Source organism: Chaetodon trifascialis, chromosome 12, assembly GCF_039877785.1.
Source record: "Chaetodon trifascialis isolate fChaTrf1 chromosome 12, fChaTrf1.hap1, whole genome shotgun sequence".
NCBI classification, from domain to species: domain Eukaryota; kingdom Metazoa; phylum Chordata; class Actinopteri; order Chaetodontiformes; family Chaetodontidae; genus Chaetodon; species Chaetodon trifascialis.
In genome coordinates, this window is record NC_092067.1 from 20,503,276 (window position 1) to 20,521,113 (window position 17,838).

General features: G+C 39.9%; 1 protein-coding gene across 5 annotated transcripts in view; it reads right to left on the bottom strand.

Moving 5' to 3' along the window:
* Nucleotides 1–17,838, bottom strand: part of lrp1bb (low density lipoprotein receptor-related protein 1Bb) — a 238,565-nt gene that overhangs the window by 123,068 nt on the left and 97,659 nt on the right. For all 5 annotated transcript variants that reach the window (XM_070975440.1, XM_070975443.1, XM_070975442.1 and 2 more), the window contains exons 3-6: nt 14,744–14,863; nt 13,998–14,126; nt 11,487–11,744; nt 10,420–10,582 (exon numbers count right to left, since the gene is read on the bottom strand). In XM_070975440.1, coding sequence (XP_070831541.1) covers nt 10,420–10,582; nt 11,487–11,744; nt 13,998–14,126; nt 14,744–14,863 — 670 coding nt within the window. The remainder of the gene's footprint in view (nt 1–10,419; nt 10,583–11,486; nt 11,745–13,997; nt 14,127–14,743; nt 14,864–17,838) is intronic.

Sequence of the window (17,838 nt, forward strand, 5' to 3'; positions counted from 1 at the left end):
TATTAAAACAAATTACATGGAAGTGAAGAAAATCTGTTAAAGATGAAGTAATTTGAGTATAACCATCCATATGTTTTATTTAGTTAAACAATAACTACAATTCGCACATTATGTAACAATATAAACTGGAATGACAGTAACAATGAGCCATTTATGACAATAATAACAATTATTATATAATGATCTAAAAACAGAAACCATAGCAGTGCTTGAAGTTTAAAATAAATTCATATTCTTGACAAAACTTAAGACTCCCAACATAAACTCAATGTTTTTAATTTTTTTGACAATATCCTGATTTTTTTCATAATGTATCTGTATCTCAATGTCTCCCCATGACAACATTCTGCCCCTGCAGCCACCAATGGAAACAACCTGAAAGACAACAAAGAAAAATTAAATGTTTGATATTTCCACTTATAATAAGGCCTTACACAAAAGGCTGCTGATTCACAACAGCGCAGTAACACAATTTTGACATTCTGGTTGCTTTGGAGTGTATAACACTACCTGTAGACCACATTGACTTATGACTTAACATAACTTTGGAAGGTGCCCACTTGATTTGTTTAACCCAAACTGCTGAACCTTCATATTAGCTTAGGCTCGACTCTGGGATTTTCCTCAGAACAGTGAATGTGAAAGTCGTCCCTCATCTCTTACACTGAAATCCCTTTAGGAGCAGATTTTTAAATCTAAGGGAGCTGGGCAGTTATCCACAGTCAAGCGATGCTGTCAATTTCAGTTCAGATTTTCATTTACTCACCAAACAGGCACAGCTTCTGGAACTTTGTCAGGCAGAGGAAACAAGATGTTAGTTTTGTCTTATCTCTTTCCCTGTGTGTGTGTGTGTGTGTGTGTGTGTGTGTGTGTGTGTGTGTGTGTGTGTGTGTGTGTGTGTGTGTGTGTTAGACAGCTAGCAAATCTGCTCAATCTTAAACTGTAGCAGGTATCACATTTTTTACCTACAAGTGTCAAAGAATGAACATAAACCCTGTAAATATTTCTATTCTGCACAGTTGAATACACACACACACACACACACACACACACACACACACACACACACACACACACTGGAAGCAAATGTTCACACATAACCAACAATCTTGAAAGCACAGCTAACAAATGTCCACTACAGCCACCTGTGTAAGCTAGCTCATTAATTAAGTTTAGGGCAGAAAGACAGTTACATTAAATGTAACTACACATTTGTTGGCTGTAAAGTAAATTTTACGTTACCTGGCTTAATGCTGGCTAACAGGTAAAACTAGGGGAAAAATTAAGACACACACAAGCAACGGAGTTAGGATTTAGGCCCTAAAAACTTACTCTTACGTGGATATGAGGATTAGCTAGTATCTAGCCGATAGCTAAATGCTCTGCTTTACAGACACGTTTCGTATTTGCCGGAAAAAACTTTAAACTTGATTTTGTTGTCAGTTCAGCTAACATTCTAGGAATAGTAATGCAACATAGAGATTGTACTTTCTTGAATATATAATGCCAATTTTAATGTCAAATTTGACCATGATTAACAAGTGACATATTACCTACCTGAGGGTTCGACAGCAGAGCAACCGTTGGTTGGACAGTGCGCAGTTGAATTCGAGGTGCATTCACTGACACTCGGAAATTCATCGTTCATTATGGAGACTTAAAAAATGAGATTAAACGGGATTTTTTCTGAATATTTCAGGCATAAAGAAGAAGATTCTTTCACAGTCCATAAACCCATATCTTGTGTGAGTGTGTATGTGTGCCAGCTGGGGCACATATGTACCCACACAGGTGCTTCTCCTATTGTGTATTAGTGTTAAGTGTATTATAACAAAAAATTCAAGGTTTAAACAGCCATGATGATTCGTCACTCAAAATTCCTTCTACACGTGAATGTACAGTCACATCATGACCAACTGCTGTTAAATCCTGTTTCAGTTCGTTAAATAGATATTAAGATGAGAGGCACCACTCAAACTCCAGCTCATTACTTAAATTAATTACTTACCTAGTTAAATGTTGAGTAATATCAATTATGCATAAAAATGTGGAAAATTTTCCAGTTTGCTGATTATTGCTTATTTCAGTTTTGTCATTGCTTCATCATAAAGAAGTGAAATATCTGAGCATTTTTTTTGTAAAGTAGATCAAATTGACTGGCCTGTAATAGGGAATACCATATTGATCTCATGTTTTCTTTTTTCTCTCACTGACTGTACATACTTTGTATGTAAATACATACATATGAACTGATGGTTCCCATGTAGTATCTTTAGTCCTCAAAGAAACCACAATGTCCAAATATGGTTTTATTGAGAATCAGCAACATGAAGTACAGTCATATTTGGAAACATGACAGAGACACATTTCCATCAAATTCACCTAATTAGTTTTGCTTGCATGTGAAATCAGTTATCATGGAAAAAAAAAATGTTTTTTTTCTCCCCTAAGTAGGCTAATTGGCGACACATACAACACATACTTATGCCAAGTCTAAATTTGTGTTGTTTAGGATAAAAAAAAGTTCTTGGTTGTGTTAGCAAAACCACACTGTGCAACTTTAAATGTGTGTTGCCACATCACAAGAAAAGCTAAACCAAGGGAATTAACTTTTCTTCTGCATAAACCATGAAACTAAATCTGGGGAAATACCTGTTTATTTTTTATATGTTTCATTATTCTTCATGGGGTGAATTGATCACAGGCTCTGGGACTGTAAATCCTCTAAAAAACATTGGAATAATTCATTTTCTCAACCCGCTTTTTCCTCCTCATGGGAAACAGAGTCTATTACGAGTCTTGCTTGGCTTTTGCTGCAGTCCAGTCTGGACAATCTAACCGAGTGAATTCCAGACATCTTAACCAGCTTGACCATCTTATCAGCCGGGCTTTGCTGGTCAGTCCAGTCAGTCGGCTGTCCAACCATCTTGAGCAGCAGACACCAGCTTAGCATGACTGGGTGGCAGCCATACCATGCTGGCCAACCATACTGACAAACCAGCAAGTCCAGCTCTACCAGCTTACAGAGCATAGTAAACCAGCATAACACCAGCTAAGACCAGCAACCATTTTAGGCTGGTATATGCTGTTTTTGTTCAGCAGGTACACATTTATATTACTCTGCAACAATTCACTGCAACCCCTCCTACGGCCTGCATTACTCACTGGAGGGGTCGTGGTCATCACGACTCAACCCCAGAGAAATTTGTTTAAAACATTCTGCAGCTACATTAACAATTTTAAAGCATCTGTAGATGAAAAGTCAAGTCAATAATCATGATCAATGATGAATAAATATGGTTGATCAACACACTTGCCATCTTTGGACATCACAGCCAAAATCAGGAAACAAAACATAACCAGGGTATCTTTCCCAGAAAATCTTTCACTTCAGAGACCATTTTGCTGCATACTAGTGAATTTATGGCTACATTTTGTTGCTGAAATGTGGAGTCAGGAGGACAGGGGTGAACGGAGCTTTGAAAAATGTGACTCTTGGGAGAATCTGGAGGCAAGCAGTTTCATCTACAAACAGTAAAACTGTATGAAAAGTAAATGGAGCAAAACACAACGTGCAGAGACAGTGGATCCCGCAGAATATCCAAAAAACAAACGAATTAGACTTGATTAAACTGGAAAGCCTGTCCAGATATAGAAGAAAGGGAAACAGCTCTTAGTTGAAGTATTTTGTTTGTATTTATCATATTTCTTCTGACTGATTATGTCAGACATGCTTTCACACATATTTACTGATAAGACTACAAAGGCAATTCGTCTTCTGACACCTCGGCAGTTAAATTAAGCTATTAAGCAATGGTACTGTCTGATAAAGACGAGCTAGAATAAATACCAATGCAGAATGATGCATTCATTACACACTGGCCTGTCAAGCCTGTCTGCTGCCCGTTCAGATGTCAGCAGGGGATGTTCGAGGGTCAGTGGGTCCTAGCAATTAAATCTTTGAATGAGTCTAAGGTCACATGTCAATCAATAAATATTGCATTATAAATGAATGAATAAGCACTTATTATGAGAATTATCCATCAAATTATTATTATTATGATTATTATGATTATTATTATTATTATTATTATTATTATTATTATTATTATTATTTCAAACACATTCTTGCCTCCTTTAACACACACACCCCTTGGGCATTTTCTCAATGTAATACAGCCCACTACAACACAACTTCAGTACAATCCATGCTTTGGCAAAACGCAGATGACATTCAGTGGATGGAGGGGACTGAGAGAACAATTCATCTAACCTAACCTGTTTTAATCGAACATTTCAATTTGTCATAGATGTGAAATTGAAGAGCAAAGTGAGGTGAAACTACCCAGCCTACATGATGTTTTTCGATTTTGGAGCGGTATGTGTGTGCACCTCTGTCTCCTAAAGCCCAATGTTCAGACATTGTCCTGTGTGCAGAGAAAGCAGGAGTCATGAAGGAGCAGCTTTGAGGTCTCCTCTTATTTGGCATGAGATTAGTTCAGGCAGCATGACAGCGTGTTGGCAACCCTAACCGAAGGGAAATTTTCAGCACAAGGCAACCGCTAACTTGTTCCTACATTAAGTGACTATAGTTAAGTGGAATCAGATACCTGGTTGAAAGTGAAATGCTGTGAACATCCCTGAGTTATACAAATAAGTACACAAATGAAAACACAAAAGGGTATAGAAATTCAGCCAGTAGTTTGTTCATCTTGTCTTACGGCCAGGTGCCATTTGAGAGACTCCTTCTCAATTGATGTTACAGCTGACGTTCTACATACTGCCACCTGCTCTACTGGATGGAAATGCAGCAAACACATCAAATATGTCAAGCCTCCTGTCAACATTACAGCTGACCTCTTTAGAAGGGTTAATAATACGGGATTTACTGGATAACATTTAAATCGGAGGACAGCAGCTAAGAAGGGTAAAACTAGGGAGAATCCTGAGAAAAATGGAAGAGTTGACAGGTCTGTCATCTACTTGTTTATGAAATCAAGGACCCATTGTTTCAGAAATGACCAAGAATTGTGAGTGGTAAATGTGCATTGTTAACTGCATATGTTCTGTGTGAAACCAGAGACTGACTGGCATAGCAACAGTAGCTAAGGGAGACAGGGCTTAGAAAATGGTCTTTTTTATCAAAACGTAACTGATTCTGAACCTTTAGCATACATTGCTATGATGTCATCTACATTAAGGGAGCTGTACAATGATGCCATCGACCAGGGTCATGGACACTTTGGTGACCCTTGTTCTAATCAACATACATGAAGTGTTTTGCAACATCAAAAGTTCAGAGCAGCAAACTTTGATTTAAGGAAAGAAATAAAATTCCTGATCAATTATGATCACGTATTGATGTCTGCATTCCCCTCACTTGTTGCTGCACACCTGCTGTGAGCCCGCTACAAATGTCTCAGACAACCAGCAATCTTTTTATTTACAACCAAGGCCAGATGTGTAGAGCAAGTACGTGGTATAATTACATTATCTTTCAAATTACTCCAATGACCTGACATTGAAAAAGCAAAAAGAAAGAAAATTGTTGGAGCTGATATGTTGCTTTCAGCCCATTGAACTGTGTGCCGTACCTGCCAAGCACAAAATTACGGTAAATAAAATCATATAAGAAGTGAACAGTGCAGAAATTTGGGCATGTAGCCATTTAAAGGCCTGGATTTTGTTTTGCTCAGGGCCTGGTTATCCAAACCAGAGCCAAAAGAGAATATTTGTCTAACATTCATACAGTGGCACAAACTCTGTTTCTGCTTGAGGTGGACGGTTAGTGCTTACAGGCACTGACTGTAATGGTGATGGAGGAAGTATGCTTCGCCTAAGCATAAGGTGTGAATTTAAAATACTTATTAGTGGTCCAGGTAGTGCTGCGTCTCATTTGTTCAACATGTTAAAACTCAATCTGAAAAGTGTAGTTACTTGTCTGAGCTGCTATTATTGTTGCTATTATTTTAGTGTTGCTGTGGCAGTGTGAGACAAGACAGCTGTCAAATATTATCCCTGTAACCATGATCTCTTTGTACGACTCACAAGACTGTACATGTTCGACCAGCTTTGCCACAGTGTTAATAAATAATTGTATTTGTAGTTTCTAGTTACTGCTAAAAGCAGTGGAACTTTGTAATGCATTGCCCCCTAGTGATCATAATTTGCTTGATTTCAAGGTTTCACTAGTGTTAATTTCACTGAAGAGCACTAACTGTGATACCAAATACCAAATACCAAAATACAAGGTTCTTGATGAAAAACAGAATATTTTTATATTCGTTGCAAAAAACAGGAGATGAAATATTAAATACTTTTTTTTTTCAATGCAGCAGTTTCATTTCCTGTGCTATCAGGACAACACCTGCACAGCACAGTGAGGATTTGTGTCTGTGTGTGAGAAAGAGAAAGACCGTGCGTGTGTGTAAATGCAGGTGCTGTTATACGCCGGAGAAAGTGTGTGTGTGTGTAAGAGCGTGCCTGTCAAGTCGGTTGATGTCGTAGGTGTGGTTCATATGCTTTGCGAGGAGGTGCTGAGGAGTAGTGTAATGTGGTAAATGGTATGGGAAACACTGATGTTTCAGCTTCATTTAAAGTTCATTTAAAGCAGCAGCAGGAGCTTCAGCCTAGCAAGCGAATGAGCTAAAAGCTATACACCCTACAATCATAAACAGCAGCACCTGAGCAGCTAACTTGCTAACTGATGTATTTTGGCATGTATCTGGTGACATAAAAATGCTCTCTTTATTTGTCCGTCAGTTTACCATCATAGTGAATTTGTTTTGATCTGCCATTAAAATTAATCTGGATGTATTCCTAAAATATGGTATTTAAAAAATGACCAGAAAAGTGTTTTTTGCCGAACATTATGATGTCACAGTGAAGTTGAGCTTTGACCTTTTGGATATAAAATGTCATCACTTCATCATTTTAACCTATGACAGTTTTTGCCATAATTAACAAATAAATTCTTGAGTTAAGGCCAAAATTGTCCTTTGAGTGGCCACAGTGACCTTTGACCACCAAAATCTAATTGGTTCATCCTGTGAACGTTTGTGCCAGATGTAATGAAATTCCCTCCAGGTCTTCTCGAGATATTGCGTTCACAGAAATGGGACGTGTCGTTACAATGATGTTGACCTTTGACCATCCTGACAACCTAATCAGTTCAAATTTGAAGATATTCCTTCAAGCCGTTGCTGAGATATCACCTTCACAATAATGGGATGAACATCGCAGATATACACCTCAGATATTTATGTATTTAAATTAGCGTACATAAGTATGGACAACCCAAAAATACAATGCCATTGGCCACTGCTGTTGGCAGCACAAAGGCATAAAAACAGCTTCAGAATGTTTTTATATGCCTCCAAGTGAGGCTGCCTCTCTGATACATAGAAGCCCCATAACCTTGAGGCAAACACAATAAAAGCAGCATTTCCCATTTCCTTTGTGGTAATTTTGGGGACATTTAGAAGACATGCTGCACAGGACCTCGGGATATGTGAGCAGACATAAAATGATAGACAATGTGTGATGCACAGAGGAGCCAAACCATTTAGTAGCTCAAAAACCATGAGTGAGGCTTGAAAATCAATTCCAAAAGACACAGGAAGCCAGAGGAGTATAAGACTGATACTGAGAAAACAGGTGTTACATGTGGTCTAATTTGGTCCGTACAATAGGGACTGAATAACATCAGACAAATAACTGAAATGTCCTTTAACTGAAAGACCTTATGGACTGCTACTTTAAGTATTCAAAACTGCCCAGGTCTGCACACAGTAATTAACATGGAAGGCTTGCCATGCTGTCTTGCTGTGGCTCTGTGAGAATGGAGCTCCAACAGCGTCCAATGATAACGAGCCAGCCAGAGAGCGACGGGAAGCCGACTTAATCTTAAAAGTCAAGTCAGAGGAGAGATGGGCTGCCCTTTGAACCCGAGACCAGGCTGCGCTGAAAAACTGTCAGCGTCAGCGAGGAACCCAGTTCCCCAAACAGGTGCACCTCCACGTGGCATACAAATGATAGCTTTCTGGGATTAGGATGGTGCTGATGCTGTATTTGTGCACTCTGCAGCTACAACGAGATCCATGTTGGATTCTGGAAATGAGGACCCCTGATAAAACACACTGCATGGGACCAGGGAAACATGGTATGTGCCTTACAGTGAAACAAGACTGAACAGACACTAGAACTGACAATTAATGAAAGGCAAATTCTCCAGTTGTGTTCTTATTTTTCTTTTAGTTGTAACTTTCTGTTCATTTTAAACAGCAGAGGCAGGAAATAGTTAATTTCCTTCAGCTGCTTTTTTCAGATTTGCAGTTTTCAGACTGAGATGCACCTGCTTTACACATGTTTTTCCCAATACAGTACAATTTGACAAACTGTGAATGATTATTTCTTTTAGTGGCATGAAGGCTGTAAGGCGTTTGTAGTTAGATGCAGGAGGAAACATTTCACAGTAAAAATTCAACAAATATCTCTGCATTGTGTATCGTAAATGTTCTGCAACTGACACCACTTCTTGTCCTGACTAAAATATCTCAACAACTCCTGGATGGTTGGCATGAAATTGTGCCCAGCTGATGAATCAATCTGACTTTCCCATGATACCACAAATGAAGAGTATTTAGACTTAATACCAAGGGACAGGGTTGACTCAGAGGCTGATCAACAGTGAATCCAAGTACATCCATTCCTGTCAGCGATAAACACACTAAACTAAAAAAAAAAAACCTTACAAGTAGCTTAAATTTAGAAATGCTGATGAGAATTCTAATTGATGAACAAACCAAACTGTCAATCAAACAAAGCTTTTGAAAGAAAAAAGAAAAGGTTGTCCATCAAAAAGTTTTCCTATAGCGAAAATAAAAAGCCTTATTTGATAGTAAGAAAGGCAGGGAGACAGAGATAGAATCAAATAACAACAAAAATGGACTGCCAAACCAGAGTATTTTCTATAAACGCTGTTCCTCACACTGTGCTGCTATCTAACACCTCCCTGATTTTGTTTGTTTTCACTCCATTGCTCCAGGCTGACAGACCTCTCTCAGGCTCACTTCTTCAGAAAATGCTGTACCCATGTCTCACCAATTAGAAGCAGGGAGAAGCCTTGGAAAACTTCTGTCTTCAACAGTCAATCTAGCCAGCAGCCTGCGTGTCTAGCTCCCCTGTGGGCCAGCAGACTCTCTATCCATACTATCATCCCCCAATGCACACAGCAGAATGGGCACTTATATGTGTGTGAGTCATGTGCAATTACAACAGAATCACAGAAAAATCAGCCTTTGTGAGGTGATTCAGAGGCAGTCAAAAAGGTTTAAGTGCACTGTATAAGTTTACTGTTATTTACCATAAGCTATATTGCTTTCCAATGGCTGACCAGCTTTTAATGAGAACACAGAGATGCTGCAAACCAAATCAAAACTGTCCACGTCATTAAGAAACCAGCAGCTAATTATATTGATTCGACCCCGTGGCTTACAGTGGTAACCCAAGCTGCTGAATAAAGTACAATTTTTAAACTGGAAAGAAGAGACGCAGTTCCACTTTAATGATGAAATTAATTATTGTTAAGATTCAAACTTTACATCGTTTTGGCTGGTGGGGGTGAGTCATGATGCAGTCTAACACAACTGCTACACAGCAGCAGGGTGCTTCCATTGTTCTTGATGTTTGGAGGTCATTACTGCGCTATGAGCTACAGCACTAAAAAGAAAAGGTGTATCATTATTATTAGTGTATCATGGTTTCTAAGTCTCTCTAAGAAAATCTGTATCATTAAACATGTGCTCTGCCTCTAAGCTTGGTGCCTGTCCTCCTCTTGTTTACTGGAAATGAGAGGGCAGAAAAAGCTTTGAGCTACTGATAACTGGTTAACATTCAGGCACCGCTGCTACATGCAATTCATCTTTTTTTCTTTGTTTTTTTTTTAAGGAAACTACTAGAAAAACTACATAGCAAGTTCACCAACATAGAGATCCATGTAACTGTCAACCACATGCTGTAAATGTTTCAGTTTTCACTGTGGGGATATTTTTTACTCCACAGTTGCTCAGCTTTTTTGTGATCTCTACAGAGAAAAAAAATCCTGTAATGGAAAGTCCTGCAGGGGCATTTTCTACTGAGGGATGTGGGGTGAAATCAGTGAATACAAATGAATGTCTCGACAGTAGAAGCTGTCTGAAGCATCACTATCCACCAAATTACACAGCTCAAAGAGAAAAGAGTTGAAGGACGGGGAATCATTTAAATCCCTTCATTGTAACTCGCTCACATTCTACCAGACGAGTCAATTGTTATGCATAGTAATTTTTTTTTCTTTTTTTTAACAAAAGATGCATGATGATAAATGAGCTTTGCAGGGCTTTCAGAGATAGTAGATTATATAGGCTGCAGAACACTCACCCCATGAGAGGATCCAGAGCGATTCCTTTAGGATTCAGCAGGTCTAGCTGTAGGATAGTAACACATGTGTCGCCACTGTGGTCACAGACAAATATCTTGTCTGTGACTCGGTCAACAAAATAGAAGTTGCCTGTCAGCCAGTCAATGGCCAGGTGCTCCACATCTGCAATAACAAACAGGGGTTAGATTCTTATGTAGCAGAGCAGCAGAGGCTGTGAAACTCAATCTGTCAGTCCCTGGTCCAGCTCAATAGATGCTGTTAGATCCTCCCCGCCTGGTACGTGCCCACACCTTTAAAACTCCATGGCCTCAGGTTGTGAAGGTTTCAGTTAAAAATACTCCAAGCACAAGACGAGATGACCTTGATGACATTATCAGGATTTTTTTTTTCTTCTTATTTAAAAGCTCCACCGAGAGGCAGAGCAGAGCATTCAAAAATTCATCATGATGATCCTGAAAGGTAAAATTGGTAGGTGCCAATTTAAATTACATCATGGCCACTGAGGATTCTGATTCTGAGTGGCAGGTTTACATTATGTTTTTGTAAAGGACAGTTCAACCTGACAGCTCTGATGTAGGTGTTGTGTAATGCACCTGTATTGAACTATATCAAACCCTTTATAAATGACAAATTGCCAGTGAAAATCACACACATTTAATGTTAAAAAAATGTTTGATATTTGTGAGAATCTGAATCAGATCAAGTAAAAGGAGGAAAAGAGCACTTTTGAAGTAGCTAAGCTGGTGTTGCCTGCAGATTTGAAGCACGGCTGTAGGGGAAAGGTGAGTGGCCAAAACCGCTGAGTCTAACTTGCTTTCAATTGCACAGATAATGAAGGGACGGACAGAGAGCTCACAGGTTACAGTGTGAGAGAGAAAAAAGGAGAGGCAGAAAGAAGGGCAAGCATGTGTGTGTGAGAGAAGGCTGGGTGATGCGTGTCTCAGCTGAAAAGATCCACCGCCAGCCGTGCAGGTCAGAGTGTTCACCATCTGAGTGCAGATAATCACTCAAATTTATCAGGAACGGTAGGGAAGAGAAGGAAAACTACGAGGAGCTGAACACGTACGCTGCAAACTTTGTTGTGTTCTTATTTCCTGCTCCCGTGTGAATCCTCGCAGATTCCTTGTTTCAGCACAGCGGAGATGCCCAGAGGACTCTGCAGACAGAACCCAGCACACACTTTCCTGGTTGTGCTGGAAATCCAATGCCAGCGTTCCATTTACACTCAGGGACCTCAGGGGCTGGAGGCCTGTTCCATTTAGGTGGGTGATGACAATACGATCTGAACCACCAATGAGAAGCATTGGACGGCTGTCACCAGGATCTTGAGAGGAAGGGAAAATATGGATGCTGTCAGTTTCTTTATTTCAGGGCACAATTTGTTCAGTTGAAACATCAAGAGATCAACTGACCTCAATGAAAGACGAGATTACATTTAAAAGGAATAGAGGCTACATATTTTTCAAATATGGGGTTAAATGATGCCAAAAAAACACAGAAAAATAGAAAAAAACAGAAATGAAGTAAGAGAGCAAGCATGCCTTGGTAAGAAAGAACCTTCAGAGGTAGAAAACACAAATTGCACAAAAACTCATAAAAGAAAGAAAGAAAGAGTACAATCTAACTCCAACATTGGATGAAACAGCACCAAAACAATCAAACAGAAAATCATTTTCAAAGCTGACTGATTTGAACTAACACAACCCATTGAGAAGCACAAAAGTGCCAGACTTTTTCTGAGCCCTTCTCTCCAGCTGAGAGTCAAGGCAGGATAGTCCATGGCAGTAAAACTGAGATAAGCTGCTTTATGGGCTTAATTGACCGTGCAGATTCTCTGACATCAGGTTCACCCCCTAAAAAGGGCCCTTATTTATCCTGATCTCCCACACAAGTTCAAGTCAAGGGCTACTCTCCTAATATAGGTAATAAATCAGAATGTCTGGTCACATAACCGCTTCCTCTTATCCCTCTGAATCAACTTTTAGTAGTCAGACATTTTTCTCCCACTCTAGGGTGTAGATGGGGTTTTGACCAGGCTGCTGTCTGTCCCGACTCTTAATCAAGCATAGAAAATGTTAGCTCATGTAGCAATAATGGCAAAGTTTGCTGGAACAGACCATTAAACAGTACATTTCACAATACCATAAGTGTCTTTGCTTGTTGTTTTCTGCCTCACATGCTTAAAGTCCCACTGAAATTACATTATGTCATCCCTTTTTTGCAGTCACAAATAATGCTACCAACACTCCTTTCCTCTCCCCGGAGAAGCGTCTGCTTTTGACAGCAGCTGACAGGCTGAGCTCTGGCAGGGGAACGAGAGACAAAGTAAACAAACTTGCTCTGTAGCTCAAAAGCCATGAACAGACAATGTCTTTTAAGCAGTGGTATTGAAGAGTAAAGACCACAGCAGTGTCTACAATAAATGGACCGAAGTGATATTTGCAGGTAAGTTTATGCTGTTTAATGTGGCATAGCTGACGGGCTAATTAGCGGTGGTGCACTTCTCTCGGGTGAATGTTTGCGACGTAACTGTGGTATCCTGACAAATTAATACAAAGCTAAGGGGCGTCATCATGAAACCAAAACCAAAAAGGATGTGATTTAGAAAGCAGATACTGTGCGTATTCTGTAGCAGGAAAGGAACATGTCGTACAAATGGAATAAAAAACGCGACACCTCTCATGTTAGTCTGAGGCAAATGAGGAGCGATCAAAACAAGATTAAATCCTCCAAAAGAGCATTTGTGCTGCAAAGTTTCAACTTCAATCTAACACTCAACACCTTAATATGTTTTTCATTCCCTGCTGCTGCTCCTCATCTTCTGGTCTCAGAGAGCTCTATCTGAAATTTATATTCATGAGCTTTTACAACTAATGGTAACCCCATCGTTATCCTCGTACCACTATCGCTCTCTGCTAAATTAATATTAATGCATGTGAGCATTGGGTTCAGTTAAGTTTATGGGTAATCATATTCAGTTTATTCCTGGTAGGACACCAGTCATATTGATTAAAAGCTGCAACAGCGGTGTTCTCCCCAGCTAGGTGTGTTGGGCCTCCAGCTATTTAAAACCCATATATGCCATAGTGACAACGCCCTGAAAAAAATCTGCTTCACTTTATTGTTCAATGCATGACACAAATATATACCACACAAGGTTAAGCTTGTTTACTTGTGGACGGTGGACCACCAAAACACAATACGTTTTTTTTATTTCCAAGTAGGCTGTTTTACTCATCAGGACAGATTTGTTACCGGCATCCGGCATTAGCATAAATCAGGGTGACGCTGGGCATTGTCTCCGCACAAAATACTCCAGACTGCGCCCACTTAAAATCTCATGCTCATTAATTTTATCATTATCCTGGCCTGACCACATCTACCCATTCCCATGTGGGTGATAGATGTGGTCACTGCTAAACCACATTAATCTTGCCCTCCCAAAGCTAGTGAGCACCAAGGCAATGATGAGCTGGAATTCCACTCTGGCTGAACAAAACCGCCCTGTTTATTATTAGAATTGAAACACACATACTATGCAGATTATGTTGTTTCCCAACGCAAGTGTGCCGCTCACCTTGTTTGGCTTTGCAAGATATCCTGTCAGGCTGCAGGATGTATCCTTCTGTGCAGCTGCATCTGTATGACCCGTAGGTGTTCGTGCAGGTTTGGCTGCATGCACCATACATGGCACATTCATCATGATCTTATGGAAAAAGAAGGAGAGTCATTTGTAACAAATTAGGTGTGCTCAAACATGACCCAAATACATAAAGTATACTTAATGTGGCCTCACTCTGGCACCTCAGGCATAATTACTTTTACAACCAATGAGCCTTTTTTGGAGCTGCGGTACCCTACAAACCGCTCTTCCTCATGTCTTCCCCGAACAGGATCAAATTCAGGAAGCAGTACCACTTTGTTAAACCCCTTCCTCCAGCGTAATTATGCAATTTCACATCATGTCTTTGGTTTAAGGTGTGTGCAGAGTCCGACTGCAACGCTAGAGGCACCTTTGACAGGAAAATCCTGTCTTCCTCCTGGCTGTCAGAAACCAGGCCTGTGGCACATATGAAGAGCGGAAAGAGGGGGAGAAAGAGCCAAAGAGAAACTGTGATCTGTATGTACAGTCTGTGTGCATATGCACGTGTGTTGGGGGTGTAATGCACTCTACGTGAGGCCCAGCCTACAGACAGATGGTTCTCATATACCCAGTACCTCCTGCTTATTCATCTGAAGGAAGTCTGGGCGAGGGCAAAGGGAGACTTGGAGTAAGCGGGGGCTCCATGGCAGGAGGCCCCCACCAACGCAGCAGAATCCTACCTCTGCAGCTTGTCCCGTCCTCGCCGACCTCAAAGCCATCAGCGCAGAAACAGAAGGTGCCGTTTCTCGTCATGACGCAGCCGTAGCGGCACCTGAGCTCGTGGCAGGCTGACAGGAGCTCTGCAGGAGGAACGAGAAAGAGAAAAGGTGAGAATAAGAGAAAAAGGTTATGAAAGGGTAGGTGGAATGGGAAATGACTTTTTGATTTGGCAAATTATGCTTTTGATTTTCGTCGTCGTGACACTTTCAGTCAAAACTGCTCCCATGTCATTTGACCGTCACAAGTTTAGACAAGAGTTTCGATGAATCACCACATGGAAATGAAAATGTGCGATTGGAAACTATTAGAAGAAAGAAGTTTTTGTCTAACTGTTAGCTACAGGATCGCTGCAGGAGGGAATGTAAAAATAACTGAAAGAAATGCCACTAAGTCAACTGTTAAATATCACTGGATATAGACAGAATGCAAGTTACATAAATTCCATTTGAATTTGTACGATTAAAGCTTATTACCAGCCTTCCTTTTAAAAGTCATCATTTGACGCATTGATTGTTTGGATGCAGCCCCCAGGAAGTGCCGACACTGTCATTTCCCATGTAATTTCTGAATGTCGTGATTGGTGACGGTGCTCTGTATAGCACTAATCTTTATACAGAAAGGAACAAAGAACAGCTAATTGTGGCATGATGAATGCACCAGCAGAATAAGTGGAACAACTGAAAATATAACCCTCAAAACAAAGCTTTAATTGCGCTGAGATTGATATGCCACTGCTGCACATTAATTAATGTCAACTCACTGCCCAAAAGATAAAGTCCTTTGTGTTTCCTGTGCTAACCATTTCATGACATTATGAAATACTGCCGTTGCAGACCGAATCATTTCTTGACAGGGTGTATTTACATTCAACAGCATAGTGGGAACTGAATGACAATCAAAGCTTCAGTTATCATTACTTCCTGAATGAAAACACAGTCCTCGGTTTTGATTTTTAAGAGCTGGATTATGTGATGTCAGTGGATCAGACGCCTTTAAACACTTACTGATTTGTCAAAAGCCCATTTTTCATTACAGTATCTAACTTTCTCTCTAGCTCGCTGACACATTGAGATGAATGGTGCGGTTGGATTGTTTGGAGAGAGATATATAAATCTCAGTGAGAGCTTGCTGGAGACCAATGTGTCATCTGATAATCATAAAAAATAGTTTTTAAGTGAAGGGAAGAATAAAGCAATGACATGTGGGGAGTAACTGTTGACTAACAAGCCAGAGGCATGAAACACGTTGACTGCACTTCTTCACAGAAGTTAAATTGGATTTATTAAAATCCCAAAGTGCTTTTATTTGTTTTTTGCAATGAAATTACTCAAGGAATAGTCGGAAAATACAACTATGTAAGTCGAAAAGCCCCACTGGAGTGTGTGCAAAATAAAATATGCAGACTGTAAAACAATGGCCCTCTTACCTTTCACAGCTTGAGAGAGGGCTGAGATGGAAGTATAGGGTGAACTGTCTGTGTATTTGGTTTTCATATAGCCCTCAGAGGAGGTTTGACTGACAGGGGGTTGAATGGAAAATGACTGAATTTTCATTTTTGAGGTGATAAAGAACAAGCAAACACTGAAGGATTGAAATGGTAAATGCACCATAGCCTTTGGTCTTCAATGACCAGAGAGAGTCTGCTTTGATATTTATTAATACTCCACGCTGGCTCATAGTGGTGAAATGACTCTGGAAGAGCAAAGAGCTGCAGCTCAATAAACTTTAAAGGAAATGTGGAAACAAACTATTGGAGAGAGGCATGGTGCTGCTTTTCTGTGTTTAAAGGTTATGTTGTTGACATTAATCATTTTGTGGCAATTACATACCCACCCACAACAAGAGTATGACACCAAAAATGTGCAAGCATTCATCCAAAGTTGCCAAGTGAAGTTTAGAAACACTAGGTGACAGACAAAATAAGACTCTTCACCACATGAAAGCATTTGAGTGCTAGAACCAAAAAAAAAGTGTGCTTTCATCATACGGGGATACGTCTCGATTCAGAATATAACATTTTGCAAACACAGATAAAAATTTTGTTCATGCATGAACAAAATTCATGCACACGTTTTTTTCTTTTATTCATTGATCATAACTGAAAAGATAAGCCTGTCTGCTGTTTGTCCATGTATCAAAGGACATCTCATCTCTGAGTCATTTCAGATCCGTAAACACACGTGAGCTACTCCTGCTCGGTGTGAGGAAGAAAAAAAGAGCCAAGTGATGTAGCAGTATGAGGCTAAATTGTTCTCTGACTGCGGAAATCACCCCAGCTTCAAACTGCACAGAAAATGGAAGTTTCAAACCATGCAAGTGGCAGAGATTTTCACAAAACAGCTCATTTTATCCACACAAAGACAGACAGACCTTAAGCTATCTTTTTGGACGTGAGTTGACTTCTTTACAATACAGAGAGAGTTTTCAAACCACCAAACCAGACCAAAAGCCAGAGGTTAAGCAAGGTCCTAACGATTCCACAATGTCTGTATTAAAGCCTGCAAGAAACTGTTAAAGTTTGAAAGTTCCAGGTCCTGTTGGAGAGCTTACTGCACTCACATAACCATGGGAGATTCAACCCTGTCTCCTCAACATGTTCATATACAACTAATTTGCATCAATTAACTAACAGCAAGATTATGTCTTTACTGAGGTAAAGACAAAATGTTTATGTATCGGATGGATGGGAGGGCTTATCTCAGTGCACGACATCTGTTGAGTCTGAAAAGTTCAACACTAATACAAAGGTATTCTGTTAATAGTCTATAACTGAGCACCTGCATCTGTACTGCCTTAAAGCTCTCATTATGTTTGTCTGCACACCAGAAGGATGGAAGCTGAGTCTTTTACGCTGTATTTGAATTTAAGGAGAGTTGTTTTTTAATTTTTAAGAGCTGTGAAAAAGTAATAAAAAACCCCCAATGGTTTCACATATCTATATGACAAAAAATAAATATATTAGATGGTGAGAATAAAGCAGCATGTACAGAAACACACAAGATACTCTCACATCATGGCTGCCACAATTTCAAAGCATTTTCAGCTCCATTTCACA